Source organism: Mytilus californianus, unplaced genomic scaffold, assembly GCF_021869535.1.
Source record: "Mytilus californianus isolate M0D057914Y unplaced genomic scaffold, xbMytCali1.0.p SCAF_4, whole genome shotgun sequence".
Classification (NCBI taxonomy): domain Eukaryota; kingdom Metazoa; phylum Mollusca; class Bivalvia; order Mytilida; family Mytilidae; genus Mytilus; species Mytilus californianus.
The window spans coordinates 22,104,054-22,118,743 of NW_026262690.1; the positions used below are offsets into that span (position 1 = coordinate 22,104,054).

Genomic DNA, 14,690 nt, shown 5'->3' on the forward strand with positions numbered 1-14,690 from the left:
TGGTTTATATTGCTATATATATTATTAACTCAATTTTAAGTTTTTTTTTTCTTTTGTATTGTCTATATTGCAATTGATTAATATAAAAAAATCACTGTACTGATTATGCCCATAATGGGCCCTCTATTGGAAATAAAAATTTATCTATCAATCTAATATGTTCTAAGATAAAGTATCTATAAAGTGTTATTTATTCTTCGCAAGCACCCGACTATTAAATTATTTTCATTTAAAACACTGAATATACAAACTAGAGGCTCCCAAGAGCCTGTGTCGCTCACCTGTATTTACTGATGCTTTGGAAATCATGTAAAATAAGGTTAAAATCATAATTAATAGTATTAGATATTAGATATTATAATGATATCTAAGATAATAACAAAAAACTGCAAAATTTTTGTAAAATTACTAACTCAGGGGCAGCAACCCAACAACGGGTCGTCGGATTTGTCTGAAAATTTCAGGGCAGATAAATCTAAATCTGATGAACATTTTTGCCACCTGTCAGATTTGCTCTAAATGCTTTAGTTTCAGAGATATAAACCAAAAACTGCATTTTACTCCTATGTTCTATTTTTAACTAAGTTGGCCATGATGGTTGGAAGGCGGGGTCATCGGACAAATTTTTTAAACAAGTTACCCTAATAATGATTATGGCCAAGTATGGTTAAATTTGTCTCAGTAGTTTCAGAGAAGAAGATTTTTGTAAAAGATAACAAAAATTTACGAAAAATTGTTAAAAATTGACTATTAAGGGCAATAACTCCTAAAGGGGTCGACTGACAATTTTGGTCATCACAACTTATTTGTAGATCTTACTTTGCTGAACATTATTGCTGTTTACAGTTTATCTCTAACTATAATAGTATTCAAGATAATAACCAAAAACTGCAAAATTTCCTTAAAATTACCAATTCAGGGGCAGCAACCCAACAACGGGTTGTCCGATTCATCTGAAAATTTCAGGGCAGATAGATCTTGACCTGATAAACAATTTTACCGCGTGTCAGATTTGCTCTAAATGCTTTAGTTTCAGAGATATAAGCCAAAATCTTCATTTTACCCCTATGTTCTATTTTTATCCATGGCGGCCATCTTGGTTGGTTGGCGGGGTCATCGGACACATTTTTTAAACTAGATACCCTAATGATGATTGTGGCCAAGTTTGGTTAAATTTGGCCCAGTGGTTTCAGAGGAGAAGATTTTTGTAAAAAGCTAACGACGACGGAAGACGACGACGACGACGCCGACGACGACGGACGACGGACGACGGACGCCAAGTGATGAGAAAAGCTCACTTGACCCTTCGGGTCAGGTGAGCTAAAAATAAGCTTTAAACGAAAGGTAAAATCAACTGACAACTGTTTGTAAATTCGCGTGTTGTGAAGTAAAATCATAAAGCTAAATATTCGGTTATTGACTATAGAGATTAAAACACATTCCCAAATGTCTATTTTTAAGGATAATATATAGAACGAAGAAAAGAGTCCATTTAAATGATATATATGTTTTATGATTCACCGTGTACCTGTTCATTGTTGGTAATGATTATATACTTTGAATATAGGAAGTTATTGAACAGCATTCTCAACAGTTTACAGGTAATTATTAAGGATCATAGCTTTAACTGCAGTTTCCAGATATTCTCATATACATGTAAACATTGTGTTCTGTTTATCTCTTCCTTGTAATTAAACTTGTGATTTGTGTTATAAATTAAATCGATCTTCGTTTGCAACATGCTCATTGTACACAAACCAATTAAAACTATGAACGAAGAAAGATAACTCGAAAAGACTCATTTTAATGTATTGAATGCCCCAGTCCATAGGCTTACATGCAAAGCAGTTGATTTTAGAAAAAATATATTTTAGATTAAATGATGTATAGAATTTTTTCGTGTACATATCATGTAAATAGTAATGTGATACTGTGATAAACTGAGAAAACGTGCAACGAGCCACGAAGATTACAAAGAATTGAAACCTTGAAGTTAAAACTACTTTTTTCGACTTTCTGTTTGCTATTTTCAATAGTCGTTTCGGTTTACATGATATAATTCCCATTATCTCGTTCGATTTTCGCAAAAAGATGCAATATTTTTTTACATTCAGATATATGTTTCAATTCAGCATAAACTTTTAATTTAATCAAACAGAAAACATGGAGTCTAGATATAAAATCTGAAAAATGTACCGTTTTATTTTCCTCCATGTTTTAACTCATGCCTTCTTTGTTATGGAAGACACCATCAATATTGTGTTATCTGTTTTCCAGAGTTGAGCTGTTTGAAGTGTTTATAGAAATGGATTTCTCTAAATTAGCTGACTGTGGCCCATGCCTTCGAGACAATAAGAAGAAACTGTCAAGTGTTTGGTGTATCGAATGCGCAGAGCCTCTCTGTCTTGCTTGCGAGAAAGTACATAATCTTCTGAAAATGACCAGTGAACATCATTTGGTTGAAAATCAGAAAAGTAGTTCGGACTCAATTTCGTACGACGACATTTCAGATTTACAAAACTGTCACATTCATCAACATGCCATTATAGATAGGTTTTGTAACAATCATAGTGCACTGTGCTGTCAGTGTTGTATGTCAGAGACTCACTTTGATTGTAAAAGTGTGGAATCCATTGACACAGTGGCAAAGAACATCAAGACGTCCTTAAAATTAGAAAATACAACTTTACACGTGAACAGTTTGATTCAATTGTTAACTGAAATTCGAAATGACAAACGCAGTAATATTGGAAACTTTCAGCATTCCGAAATGGAAGTGAAGAAAAAAATTGAGGCGGTGAAGATTAGCATGATTATCAGAATTAAAGAAATGGCAGAATCTTTAACTTCCGAACTGCAAAATGTGAAGAAAACGAAAATTTTGGAGCTGGAAAAGCAAGCCAAAGAAACAGAACAGCAGATAAATAAACTAGAACTGAAGAAAAAGATGATCGACTTATTTAACCAAAAAGGGTCGGAAACGCATACTTTTCTTTTATTGCAAAGACTAAAATCAGAACTTGCAACGGAGGAAAATCTAATAAGAAAAAATATTGAGGAATGCAGTAACACGTACCTTAGTTTCAATGATGGGGATGATATAATGTCTCTCCCAAAAGCTCTTGGTAAAATTGACATTATATCAGAACCGGCGGTTGTAAAGTATAAACCTTCTCCCAAAATAAAACGGCGACAAGACAAAACAGATAGTGCATCACCAGTATCACATATTAAATCTTTTAAATTGTGTTCTGAATTCGATATAGATTTTGAGAAGGGATTCGTCTCAGGTATATGTATTAATGAAGATGACGTAATTCTGCTTTGCTTACGTGGGACAGATAAATTATTAATGTATGATTTGGAAGGAAAACCTAATGGAGAACTAGTGGTGAGTGGAAACCCTTTCGATGTGTCTTGTGTACCAGAAACTGACAAAGCAGTTGTAGCATTACCAGATTCGTCTACATTACAGATGGTTGATATTGATATGAAAGACCCAGAAAATATTATCCAAATGCCTGAAAGTTGCTGGTCGGTAACTACAGTTGAGAATAAATTAATTATTGCTGGTGGTTTTAAAAGCTTGTATGTGATAGATATTGGAGGTGAAAAACTCGAAGAAATTACGAAGCCAGAATATGGACGGACATATTCTTTGACATTCGCAGCCGACAAATTCTTTTACTGTTCCGATGTCGACTTTAAAAATGAAAAGGTTTATTGTATAACTGAAGAAGGCAAGTTTGTTTTCTGTTATTCAAATGCGAATCTAAAAACTCCGACAGAGCTAGCCGTTGATCTAACCGGCAATGTTTACATCACAGATTTAGACTCCCACAATGTACATCGATGTTCTCCATCAGGGGATTTTCTCGACGTCCCATTAAAGGGGAGTGACGTAACGGAACCAAGATCTATTTGCTTTAACAGAGGATCAAATCATCTCGCATTATCTAATAACAGTGGAAAAAGCATTTGTGTTTATAAAAGCATTGTATAAGTAATGTGAAATAAAATGAATAACGCATTATATACCTTATAGCCAGTTTTAGACACTTGCTTGTTGTTGGAGATAGTATAATAGATGACCTCTACGTTTTTATTGTTTTTGGGTCGTTAAATTGCTGTCTTATTTAAATACATACTCCACTTGATTTTTATTCATTCTCATAAATATACCTTGTAGTGGAGCACATGTATACAAGATTCGCAATGCGAATCAATTTTTCTTGTGTTTGTATAAGAACAACTCAACTTTTCCTTGAATTAAAAAAATACACAAACAGTTAAGTTCCAATGAACCCCTAGTATTGAAAATTCGTGAATAAATCAAAGACAAAATATCAAAGATCTCAAATGCGCTAAAACACAGAAAAAGTTTAGATCTAACAAAAGACAATCTCTGGTGATGTACCTTACTGAACAGTCATATACACGTGTTTGTGGGTTAAAATAGTTTTCTGAGCACTAAGCCCTCTACCTTTTTAATCTCGATGTATGGAATATAATATACATAAAAAAAAACCCGCACAATAACTAGAGTCTCAAAGAACCCTGTATCGTTTACTTGTTATGTTTTGCATAAAATTAATATACAATTATCTTCACTGAAGGGCAACGCCTCCCATAAGGGATCCACTGAAGATTAAGACCATGTTGACTTATCATAAACCACGAAACAAAGTTCCGTCGCGTATAATGTTTTTAACCCGTCCGTCTGTCCGTCAGTTCGTCCGTCATTCCGCCCGTCCGTCCTTGAACTTAGAATTTTGGCCTAAATATACTACTGCAACAGTTCGTCATCGCAACTCCTCTGAAACAACACAACAGAATTTCATGAAAATTTGTAGATTATAAGGACATGATATGTAGATGCGCATATCCACAGGAATTTTTTATCTGTTGACTTTTGCAGTTTGAACTTGGGAATCTGGTGAGGTTGTTTGCACAGTGAAAATGTGGGCGTGGTGAATGTGAGCATGCTCACAAAGGTTCTTTAATTTGTATACTTTTTCAAGCTAATCAGTTTTGCTGTTGCAAGTTTCTTTCTTTCGAATATCGGTTTCAAGATTATAGCAAACAAGAAATCAACACAAAATGGGGAAATTAGACGTTAACTGATGATCATATGTCATATATCCATTCAGAAGATACAGATCGAAGTAAAAAAGAAACAAATACCGATCCAACGACTTTTCTGTTATCTACAGATATATAAGACAGCGAAAACATGTCGCTAGTGAATAGAGACACAGGCACATCGTATCGGTCAACCCAATTCGTGATGATGACCGTAAAACGTATGCAGTGTCGACTTCAGTCGTGCTTCCTGGTAACTCTTTAAGGCAGTTTTTATGTCAGGAGCACACCCCTGTTAATAAAGTGTAACCTATTAATTTAAATGAGAAATCAGTAAACGCAAAACGATGGGATAGAAGGTATGCTGTAGCTGATAAACTTAATATAAAAATAAGATGTTAGCAACCAAATGACGTAGATGTGAGCATTGTGGTACAAGGTGTAAATTGTTGACGGTACGATTGGTGTATGGAAAGTGGGGAATGTCTGCTGCATTGTTATGCACAGATTAAAATGGTTTAATTTTATTACTTATCAACATTCAAGTTTCTTTTTTAGGAACGTATCAAATTTGTTAACATCTAAGTCATTTGGTCTCTGGTGGAGAGTTGTCTCATTGGCAATCATACCATATCTTTTTATATTTATATTCGTTGCAAACAAATTGAAGTATGGATATTTATAATTAGTTCAAAAGATGTAAAGTGTATTATTCTGTATAAAATGATGATTGAATGGAAAATAGTTTAACTAGGAATGATATTATAGTGAACATTATAACTGATAAGTTTACATGACTTAACTAATAATTTCTGACCATCATGGTTCTCTTGAGGTGTAGGCAATGTCTTGATCATATTATGTTACTTATGGTCAAGCCAATATAAGTAAACTTGAACTGATAGACAACTGATTAGTGGAGTTATTATATTTTATAGATAACACGTTTAAGATAAGGATTTTTCTAATTTGATGAGTAATTTACACATAATCGTTTAAGAGAGCCAAAAGATACCAAAGGGACATTCAAACTCATAAGTCGAAAATAAACTGTCAACGCTATGGCTAAAAAGGAAAAAGAACAGTTCACAAAATACAACATAGAAAACTAGAAGACTGAGCAACACGAACCCGAACAAAAACTGGGGGTGATCTCCGGTGCTTCGGAAGGGTAAGCAGATCCTGCTCCACATGTGGCATCCGTCGTGTTGCTCCTGTAAGTACAAACCCGGTGATAAGTCTAATTCGGTAAATCATATTCGAAGAAAAAGGAATGGGATTGTAATTTCGATAATTGCAACATATTCGTCGTCATCTGTGAAACAGATATTCCATAACGGTCAACCAACTCGTGATGGTTAAACTTTTAATGATATTACCTGAAACTAGATTGACTTTGTTTAAGCAAATGATAGCGTCTCGAATCTGTGTTAGTGGTAAGTATGCTATCTTGACACGGACAAAAGTGGTCACTATCTCGAGGTTATTGTAATGTGTTACTTCCGATGTTTTCCCTGTCATTAATGTATTTACGTGTTAAACTCAACTTCGTATGCCCATGATATTCCTATGTTCTATAATCTGTGTGCAATACATCAAATTGTTTTGAAAACAATAATCTGTGTTTCATATTCTAATTTTTTCTAAAGTTTTATTTTTCAACTTACTAATACATATTCCTTTTATTTATAAATAAATACAGATATATTTAAACATACATAAAATGAGTTCATTTATGCATAAAAGAGCAAGTTATTATATAAAAAAAATATCACTAAACATATTGGACCTGCCAAGTTTGTTTCATCAGATTATTCATAGTAAGCCAATAAGACAGGTTTCCTTCTTTTATAGATATTTTGTCACATGATTTATCCCTCCCCAGACACATTCTGGGTATATGTATAACTTGTGTACACGTGAAGCAAAAGCCTCCTGGCTGCTGCAAATCTTATTAGACTAATGCTTGGTGGACATTTAACTTGTGCACACGTGACGTAATAGCACCATCTTATCAAGATTAAAGCAACTGAATCTACTTTTAAACCATAAGCCCTCTTATAGCGTTATAAACGACTAGAATATGACGAAATCTACCGTAAAATAGGACAATATTCAAGAAACTTAATTCTAATCTCAAGACTCCACATGATGTCTATTAGGTAAACACTTTTACAATGGTCTTATTTGGTTACGATCCAAGCGCAACACTAAGTATTTGTGGTTTGATGTGTTGTATTCAGACACAACGCTCGCTGGCTTCATATCGCTATTCGTCGAGTAAGTAGACCCTTCAACGACATCAAAGCGAGGCTTATCAGCTGTGACGTAATGCTCCGAAACTGGTGATTTTTCGGTTGTTGTTACGTATCGAGCATTCTCAACAAATCGATGTTCACCTCTTGGCACTGTATAAAAATATTCATCGTAGTAAGCTATTTCCCATTCGTAGAACCGGTAAACCTCCTTGTAAACGTAGTAAATAATAATTCCGTAAATCAAAAATATGATCTCAAAAATGGCCAGTAAACTTGCAGCAACATGCATGACGATCTGAACGTCATAATTATACCCACATTTTAGAATTGTCTGGTTTTTTTCGTATTTCCATGTTCCACATCGAACTGCTCCATGTATCGTAAAACCAAGCGAAATAAGACATAATATTATCGCAATAATAGCTGATATGATATATGTCAAAAGCTGAAAAAGATAAGGTAAGCACTGATAAATATTTAATATTCATTTGTTGAAAACATGCATGGTTACCCCATTAAAGCGCTTGTAAACCAAAATATAAGCAAATAGTTAGTATATTTATGAAAATATAACGTTCAGTGGACACAATTTATCACTGGGAAGATATAACAAGTAATACCAATATATAAAACACCTTACATTATAAATATTTCCATTCTACATTATTTCTAAGTCAACCAGGACTATAACAGACCTTTTTGTCGTAGCTTTCCTTATTCAGAATACCTTTTTGTCATAGCTTTCCTTATTCAAAATACCTTTTTGTCATAGCTTTCCTTATTCGGAATACCTTTTTGTCGTAACTTTCCTTATTCGGAAAACCTTTTTGTCGTAGCTTTCCTTATTCGGAATACCTTTTTGTCGTAGCTTTCCTTATTTGGAATACAAACTTTATTAAACATAACTGATCGATTCCTTAAGCCAGTTTTTTGGAAAGAGCGTTCATCAATGTCATATCATCAATGTCATATCATCGATGTCATATCGATTATTAGGAGCATAGTTGCATCATTTTATCTAAAAAGTCCACTGCATTTATCTCATGAAGATCGTTTGTTTCAATATTGAGTATTACACATTATTAGTTTATGCACCTCTATGGGAAGTGAAAATTACATTAACCATGTTTTTCGTATAAAATTACCAAATGCTTTTCCATACTTGTTCTGTTTTTGCTCTCGCCCTTTTTTCATTATATAATATTTTCTGTCGAATATACAACATGACTAGAAATTACTCACCCATGAAAAAAGCTTGTTACTGTCTCCTTCATCGAAAAAATGTGGGTTATAACAACCAACAATAAAGGCAAACACACACACTATCAAAACCTAAAAAAAATATTTTTGCTTAACCATTTTTATTTAGTTAAATGGCAAATTCTTTTCAAAGTATATAAAGTACACACAGATTCATTCAGGACAAAAAAAATTTTCAACTAAAGTTTTCAATATTAAAAACAAAACGAATAAAATTATTATAACACTTAAGACGCATTATGACACTGTTGGAGAGAAGATTAAACATTCAAACATTTGTTGCAACGACCACACATTTACTTATAGAATAGGCAAACATAAATAAATAAAAATTCTTACAGCGAGTCCAGACCAAATTGGGCTTCCAGTTGAAATAGGAAAACTGTCAACATCTCGCCCAACCACCGCAATAACTATTCCAACTGTTATGGATAAGATACTGCAGTTTAGTAAAACCCATCCTATTATCTTATACTGTTCCAATGCACGAACTCTTCTGTATTTTAATCGTGCTAAAAAGTAAAATTATAAACAAAAATGACGATGTCAGTCAACTGAAAGATCGATCAAATTTATGAATCAAAATATTGTTGCGTTGAAATCGTTTTGCATACTTCAGAAGAACTAACAGTGTAACCTGTAAGCCAATCATGACAACGGAATATTTATTTCCATCAGATTTTAACTTGTCCGTACGTGCTGAATATTTCAAGGAAATGATTACGACAATTTTTTTTCATTCTGGTGTTTTCAGAACTGCTCAAACAAATACCAGTCTATGAAAAGTGCGAATCGAGAAAACCGTTTCTTATGTGGGGTCGCGATATGTTCTAATATGAAATTGTAAATATGCAGACACTCCATGAGGAAAAAGATGCTTTTTGCAATATTTTTTTTTAATAATAAAATATATAAATACTTTCAGTCCGAAATTAATTCACGCAACACACAGTAGATTTTTATGTATTACCATTAGTCAATAGAGTGTGAAATCGATTATTATCAGCCTTTCGAGGTCGTTTTAAAGAAAAAAGTTAAATGGGCCAGTTAAACAAGCAACAAGGTACGATTTCTTTATGGACATATAAACTATTAACCTATCATTCAAATATAAACGAAAATTAATAAGTCTTGAAATATGCTCAATATCAAAGTAAAAACAAAAGTTAATGTCTTGTAAAAACTGTACTGCTTCGTTTTTCTTTTGTAAATAAACAATTAAATGCTATTTATTTTTATTGTAGATGCGATAGTTTTTTAATGTAGTTGCAGTATGTTTTTATTGTCACTATACGTTTCGTGTTATATGAGGTAGCAGTCTTAGCCCACTGCTTACTGTCAAAATGATCTTTTGAGACATCTTTTGAAATTCTTGATTATTCTTCAAACATACTTGTATTAGATAAAAGTTATATGTCAGATGTTTTTCACTTGTTCCCTTGATTAATAGCGTTTGCTTTTGTCAGGTTTTATGGACTTTTCCTTTTTAAATTTTCCTTGGAGTTCGATATTTTGTTATTTTTTTTATAGGTGAAGAATAAATTCAAGTCATGTTGTATAGACCGACCCGAATTTTCGTTCAAATTGGTGGCATCGACATAACATCTATTAAATTTCTTTATGAATACGTCAAAAATGCATTTCCGATATCCTTACTACATGTAAACTATATAAATGGTGTTTAACTTCTAAACACAATTCTAAATACATGCACATTGTTTGCGCACTTTTTTCAACATATTCAATTTCGTTATATGTTTAGATTGAAGAAAGTGTTTAGGATTGTGTTTAGGATCATGTTTAGATTAGAAATTAGTGTTTAAGTCCTTAAAACTTTTAATTCTTAAACACATTTAAAAGTGTTTATATTCAAGATATGTGTTAACTTAGAAATATGTTTAGATAATATCATAATTCTAAACACGAGTTTTCAGGCATGTCAAATAGATGATAGCTGGAAAATGAAACTTACTTTAAGTAATGGAAAAGAAAGACGATTCCCAGTTAACAACTACAAAATTATGTTCATACTCTCCACATTTTAACCTATCGAATGCAGTTCTTTTTAATCTTTACGCATAGTTCGATAAAATTGCAATCACATTACATCAAATATAGATTTTCCAGATATAAGAGGGCAAAAAAATGATAGTATAGATACTTTTTGTCTCGCCTCTACGAAGTAATGGAGGCGTGCTGTTTCCGGTAGCGTCGGTGGTGTCAACCTTTATTTCTAATTTGACTGTGATAAGGTAAATTTTTAAAAAGGGGACCAATAACGATAAGTCAATGGATATTTGGTATGTATTTGTATTAACATTGACATATTTGTATGGAGATAATAAGGCCCCTTCCCTGAACTATGGTTCATTTACTGTGAAAGTTTTGCATCGCTTATAAAGTCAAGAATATGACAGTTGTTTCCATTCGTTTGATGTGTTTGAGCTCTTGATTTTGCCATGTGATAAGGGACTTTCCGTTTTGAATTTTCCTTGGAGTTCTGTATTTTTGTTATTTTACTTTTTACAGTTATAGTTTTTGATTAGGTCAGTTTAAGGAGAGCCATTGACAATATGTCAACGATATTTGGTATGCAGTTGTAACAGCATTATTATATCTCTTTTCTAATGAGATTTTTTGGCCCTGCGACTTCAGTCATGTTTCATGGACTTCGAAAGTTTTGCATAATAAATGCATGATAAGTATTTTCCTTTTAATTTAACTATTAAAATTACATATAAACATGACAGATGATACATATATCTGTGTCAACAATTTATTATTCTAGACTGACACTAGCCAGATTTTTTTTCTGCAGAAGTTGGAAAGTGGTAATACTGTACAATATTGATTTGTAGACCCAAAATTGATAAGCCGCGCAGGGGATATTGAACAAAGTGTTTACTCCTTTATAAGCGTATAATTGGTTTATTATGTACGTACATCATTGATACGATATTCCAGTGATATTTTGCCTGTACCATCGAACCTGTCATAAATAAGTGTCAATGTTTCTACTTGTTTAATGTATTGTGCTATATCATCGCATTTTTTTCATATGAAAAAAGTATCGCATTTCTATTAGAAAAATCTCGCATTCGAAAAGTTTTTCATAATAATAGCATATCGCTATTCTATTAGATGAACGTCGCATTCATATAAGAAAAAATAGCATTTGTATCCTATTACAAGTGATTATGGCGTACAATGCAATCGAATAAGTTCAATGGCCATTCCGTTGTATTTGGACACCTTAAAATTATAGATCTTGTAAATAGGTTTTATTAAAAGCAAATGCATATTTCCTCGTATAGATACAACATACTTGGGTTAAAATGTTCAAAATATATGGCAATTGTTGTATATACGTTTGTCCTGTTAAAAACGTCTGTGTTTTAAAAAAGAATTAACATTTACTTTCCGATGACATTTGTTTTATTCCTACAAATGTCAACATTCGTCTGAGAAAAAATCCCCAAAATGGACAATAGTTTCATCGAAAAGAGAAAGTCGAGTACACCTTTATATGTTCAGGCGTGTTTGAGTTGACTATTCTGTCTTGAAAACGTATAAAACATTAAATATTTGATACACCATCTCGCTTCAGATTCTATTGTTTTTATATATTTAGGCTAATAACATTAAAAACTTACAGTACTAAGAAGATACAACTGGCATATAAGGATCGTAATGATGCTATGTGGATCAACTGATCGGGTTTCAAGAGCTAAATTGACAGCGCGTCATCACTAAAACTGTAAAATGGCTTCCATTTTTACGATTATAAAAACAGGGTGGCGTAATGGGGAGATAATTTTGACAAAGTAGAATCCTGACTGAGTCGTATCAAAGATGTCACTTTAAACAACCAATAATGTTATATACATCCACATCATTTGGACTCTGGGGAATAGTTCTCTCAACAGTTTACCAAACCAAATGAAATAAAGATAAGTAATACACTTAAATCTTTTTAAGCAAAATGTTACATTTTTTTCATGAAGAAGGCAGATTAATCTGTTTTTTCATTAATATCTATGTAAAACTGTATATTGCTTATATATCATTATAATATTGTATGTACTTTATGTATATGTTATTATTATTTTGAGGATTCTCAGGAAGATTAGTTTAAACGAATGGGATTATCCTCTTGAAATATTATATATCTATTTCATTTATTTATTTCATTGGCAATCATACCACATCTCTTTATATTTTTACTTATAGTTTAACCCAGTTTTGAAATAGTAGTTTTTAATCCTAATTTATTCCGTTCTCTTCATGATTTTATTCATTTGAATCTTTAGGTCTAGTGATGCGTTTGAAAGAATCTTTTTATCTATAAATGTCATGACGACAAAATGGGAAGTGTATCGATCACAATATTGATTTTTATAATTAGCAGAGAAAAAGAATGAATCACTGTTTCTGTTTATTTCTGTACAAGTAAAGCGATACCTGTTTGGGTTGTTGTTATGTAACATGCACTTTATTTATTAAGAAATTTCTACATGAACAAGTTTATTTATCTTTGTTAAATATACTACATTTTATAGGCACATCCGTCTTTTTATAAAATACTAATAACAAACGGGATAACAGAAAAAGAATTGTACTTTTAGATCAGAAATCTGCAAAAAAACTTTCATTTAGTCACTTTGGTTCGTTACCAAAAGAAATGCAACCTAATGTTCATATGCACAAATGCACTTATACTATTAATTTTTCAATTTCCAGTAGTCAACATAACTTGCCATATCAATAGATGAAAAAATACCTTTTCATTTTAAAAAAAATTTACATTGACGAAGGCCATTTGCTTTGCTCTCAGGTTATGCTGAATTGATCAGAACATACGAGTCATCTCCTCTCTAAATATTTGTTGGGATTTTTAGTGATATGGGCAACATATTCTAAACTTAAGTTACAACCACTAAATTACAGGCTCCTGACAGAAATTCGGTACACATTAAAATATGCTCTTCAGTTTTTTTTGTATACTTTAAAACAATAAAAAGGAAGAAAAAAAAAGAGAAGAAAGTGATGTATAATCTCTCTAAAACCCAATTTAAGTCTTTAGATTGCTTTTTCTTAATTTTCCAGATATGTACCATTTTTGCTACAGATCTTTTCCCTTTGTTATTAAAAGTCTGAAAACAAGGGTTGAATGGTACAATGAGCTGTATCTGAACTTTTAACTATAATTGATACAGAAAATATTTTAATACATTATCCTATTTAGACAGAATATTTATTGGTATGTATAAATTTTTTGATATCGACCTTTTGAGTCTGAAATAAACATTACCTTATTTTATCTTTTCTTGAAATAAATAACATTAAATACACCTTCTCAGAGAAGGATTAAAAATGTTTTTAAAACAAAGATAATTATAAATACCGTGTTCTTCGTAAGTCACGTCAATTTGCCTGTGCTGACCCATCTTTAAGCAAAAGAAATTTCACATAGCAACAATGAGATCCTTAAGCCTCGTTCAAAACTTTACTTAAAAGTACGTTTCCTGGGGTGCGATGTATTTGCTGCATGAAATGACGACTTTTATGACTGATATGGTGTGATGAATGAAGCAAACCGGATCAATTGCTAGGTGTTATACATGTTTTCAGGTGTCAATAAATGTGCTTTATAGGTAAATTGAATCTTTAATATTGCGTATCGAATAGAAAAAAAAATCATATCGTGTAATAAAAAAAATGAATTTCATGAATATAAACACTGTCATTGTTCTTAAATCTATTAAACCTTATCGTTTTAAGTTTAGTATATTAGTCGCATGGGGAAGTTTGTAAAAACTTGTGTTTGTGTTTTAAAATTGACTTGAATCAAAATAGGTTAATATAGATTGTAATGATAGGTATCTCAGTTTAATATGTTAACAGAAGAAGGGTTGTAAAAATCATCCAATGTATAGCTCAGTTATTAAAAAAAAAAACACACACAAAATGTAGCTTTGCTCGAAGATGCCCACATTTTTATATTTTCGTTTATATTTTGACAAATTGTAACCCTTATAGTCATGCTACATTGAAACTTTGCCCTGTAACTTAATTATACCTTAAATGTAT

General features: G+C 32.2%; 1 protein-coding gene and 1 long non-coding RNA gene across 2 annotated transcripts; one reads left to right on the plus strand and one right to left on the minus strand.

Annotated features, from left to right (window-relative positions):
- Positions 1 to 1,499: 1,499 nt before the first annotated feature.
- LOC127737703 (uncharacterized) lies at positions 1,500 to 4,097 on the plus strand. Its single transcript, XM_052248553.1, has 2 exons — positions 1,500 to 1,601; positions 2,278 to 4,097. The coding sequence occupies exon 2, from the start codon at positions 2,306 to 2,308 to the stop codon at positions 4,001 to 4,003; it is 1,698 nt and encodes a 565-aa protein (XP_052104513.1). The 5' UTR covers positions 1,500 to 1,601; positions 2,278 to 2,305; the 3' UTR covers positions 4,004 to 4,097.
- Positions 4,098 to 6,749: 2,652 nt separating this feature from the next.
- LOC127737704 (uncharacterized) lies at positions 6,750 to 14,238 on the minus strand. The gene is made up of 4 exons (XR_007999775.1): positions 14,005 to 14,238; positions 8,940 to 9,112; positions 8,583 to 8,672; positions 6,750 to 7,785 (listed from the first exon to the last, which is right to left on the minus strand). It is a non-coding gene; the product is annotated as an uncharacterized LOC127737704 (long non-coding RNA).
- Between the last annotated feature and the right edge of the window lie 452 nt (positions 14,239 to 14,690).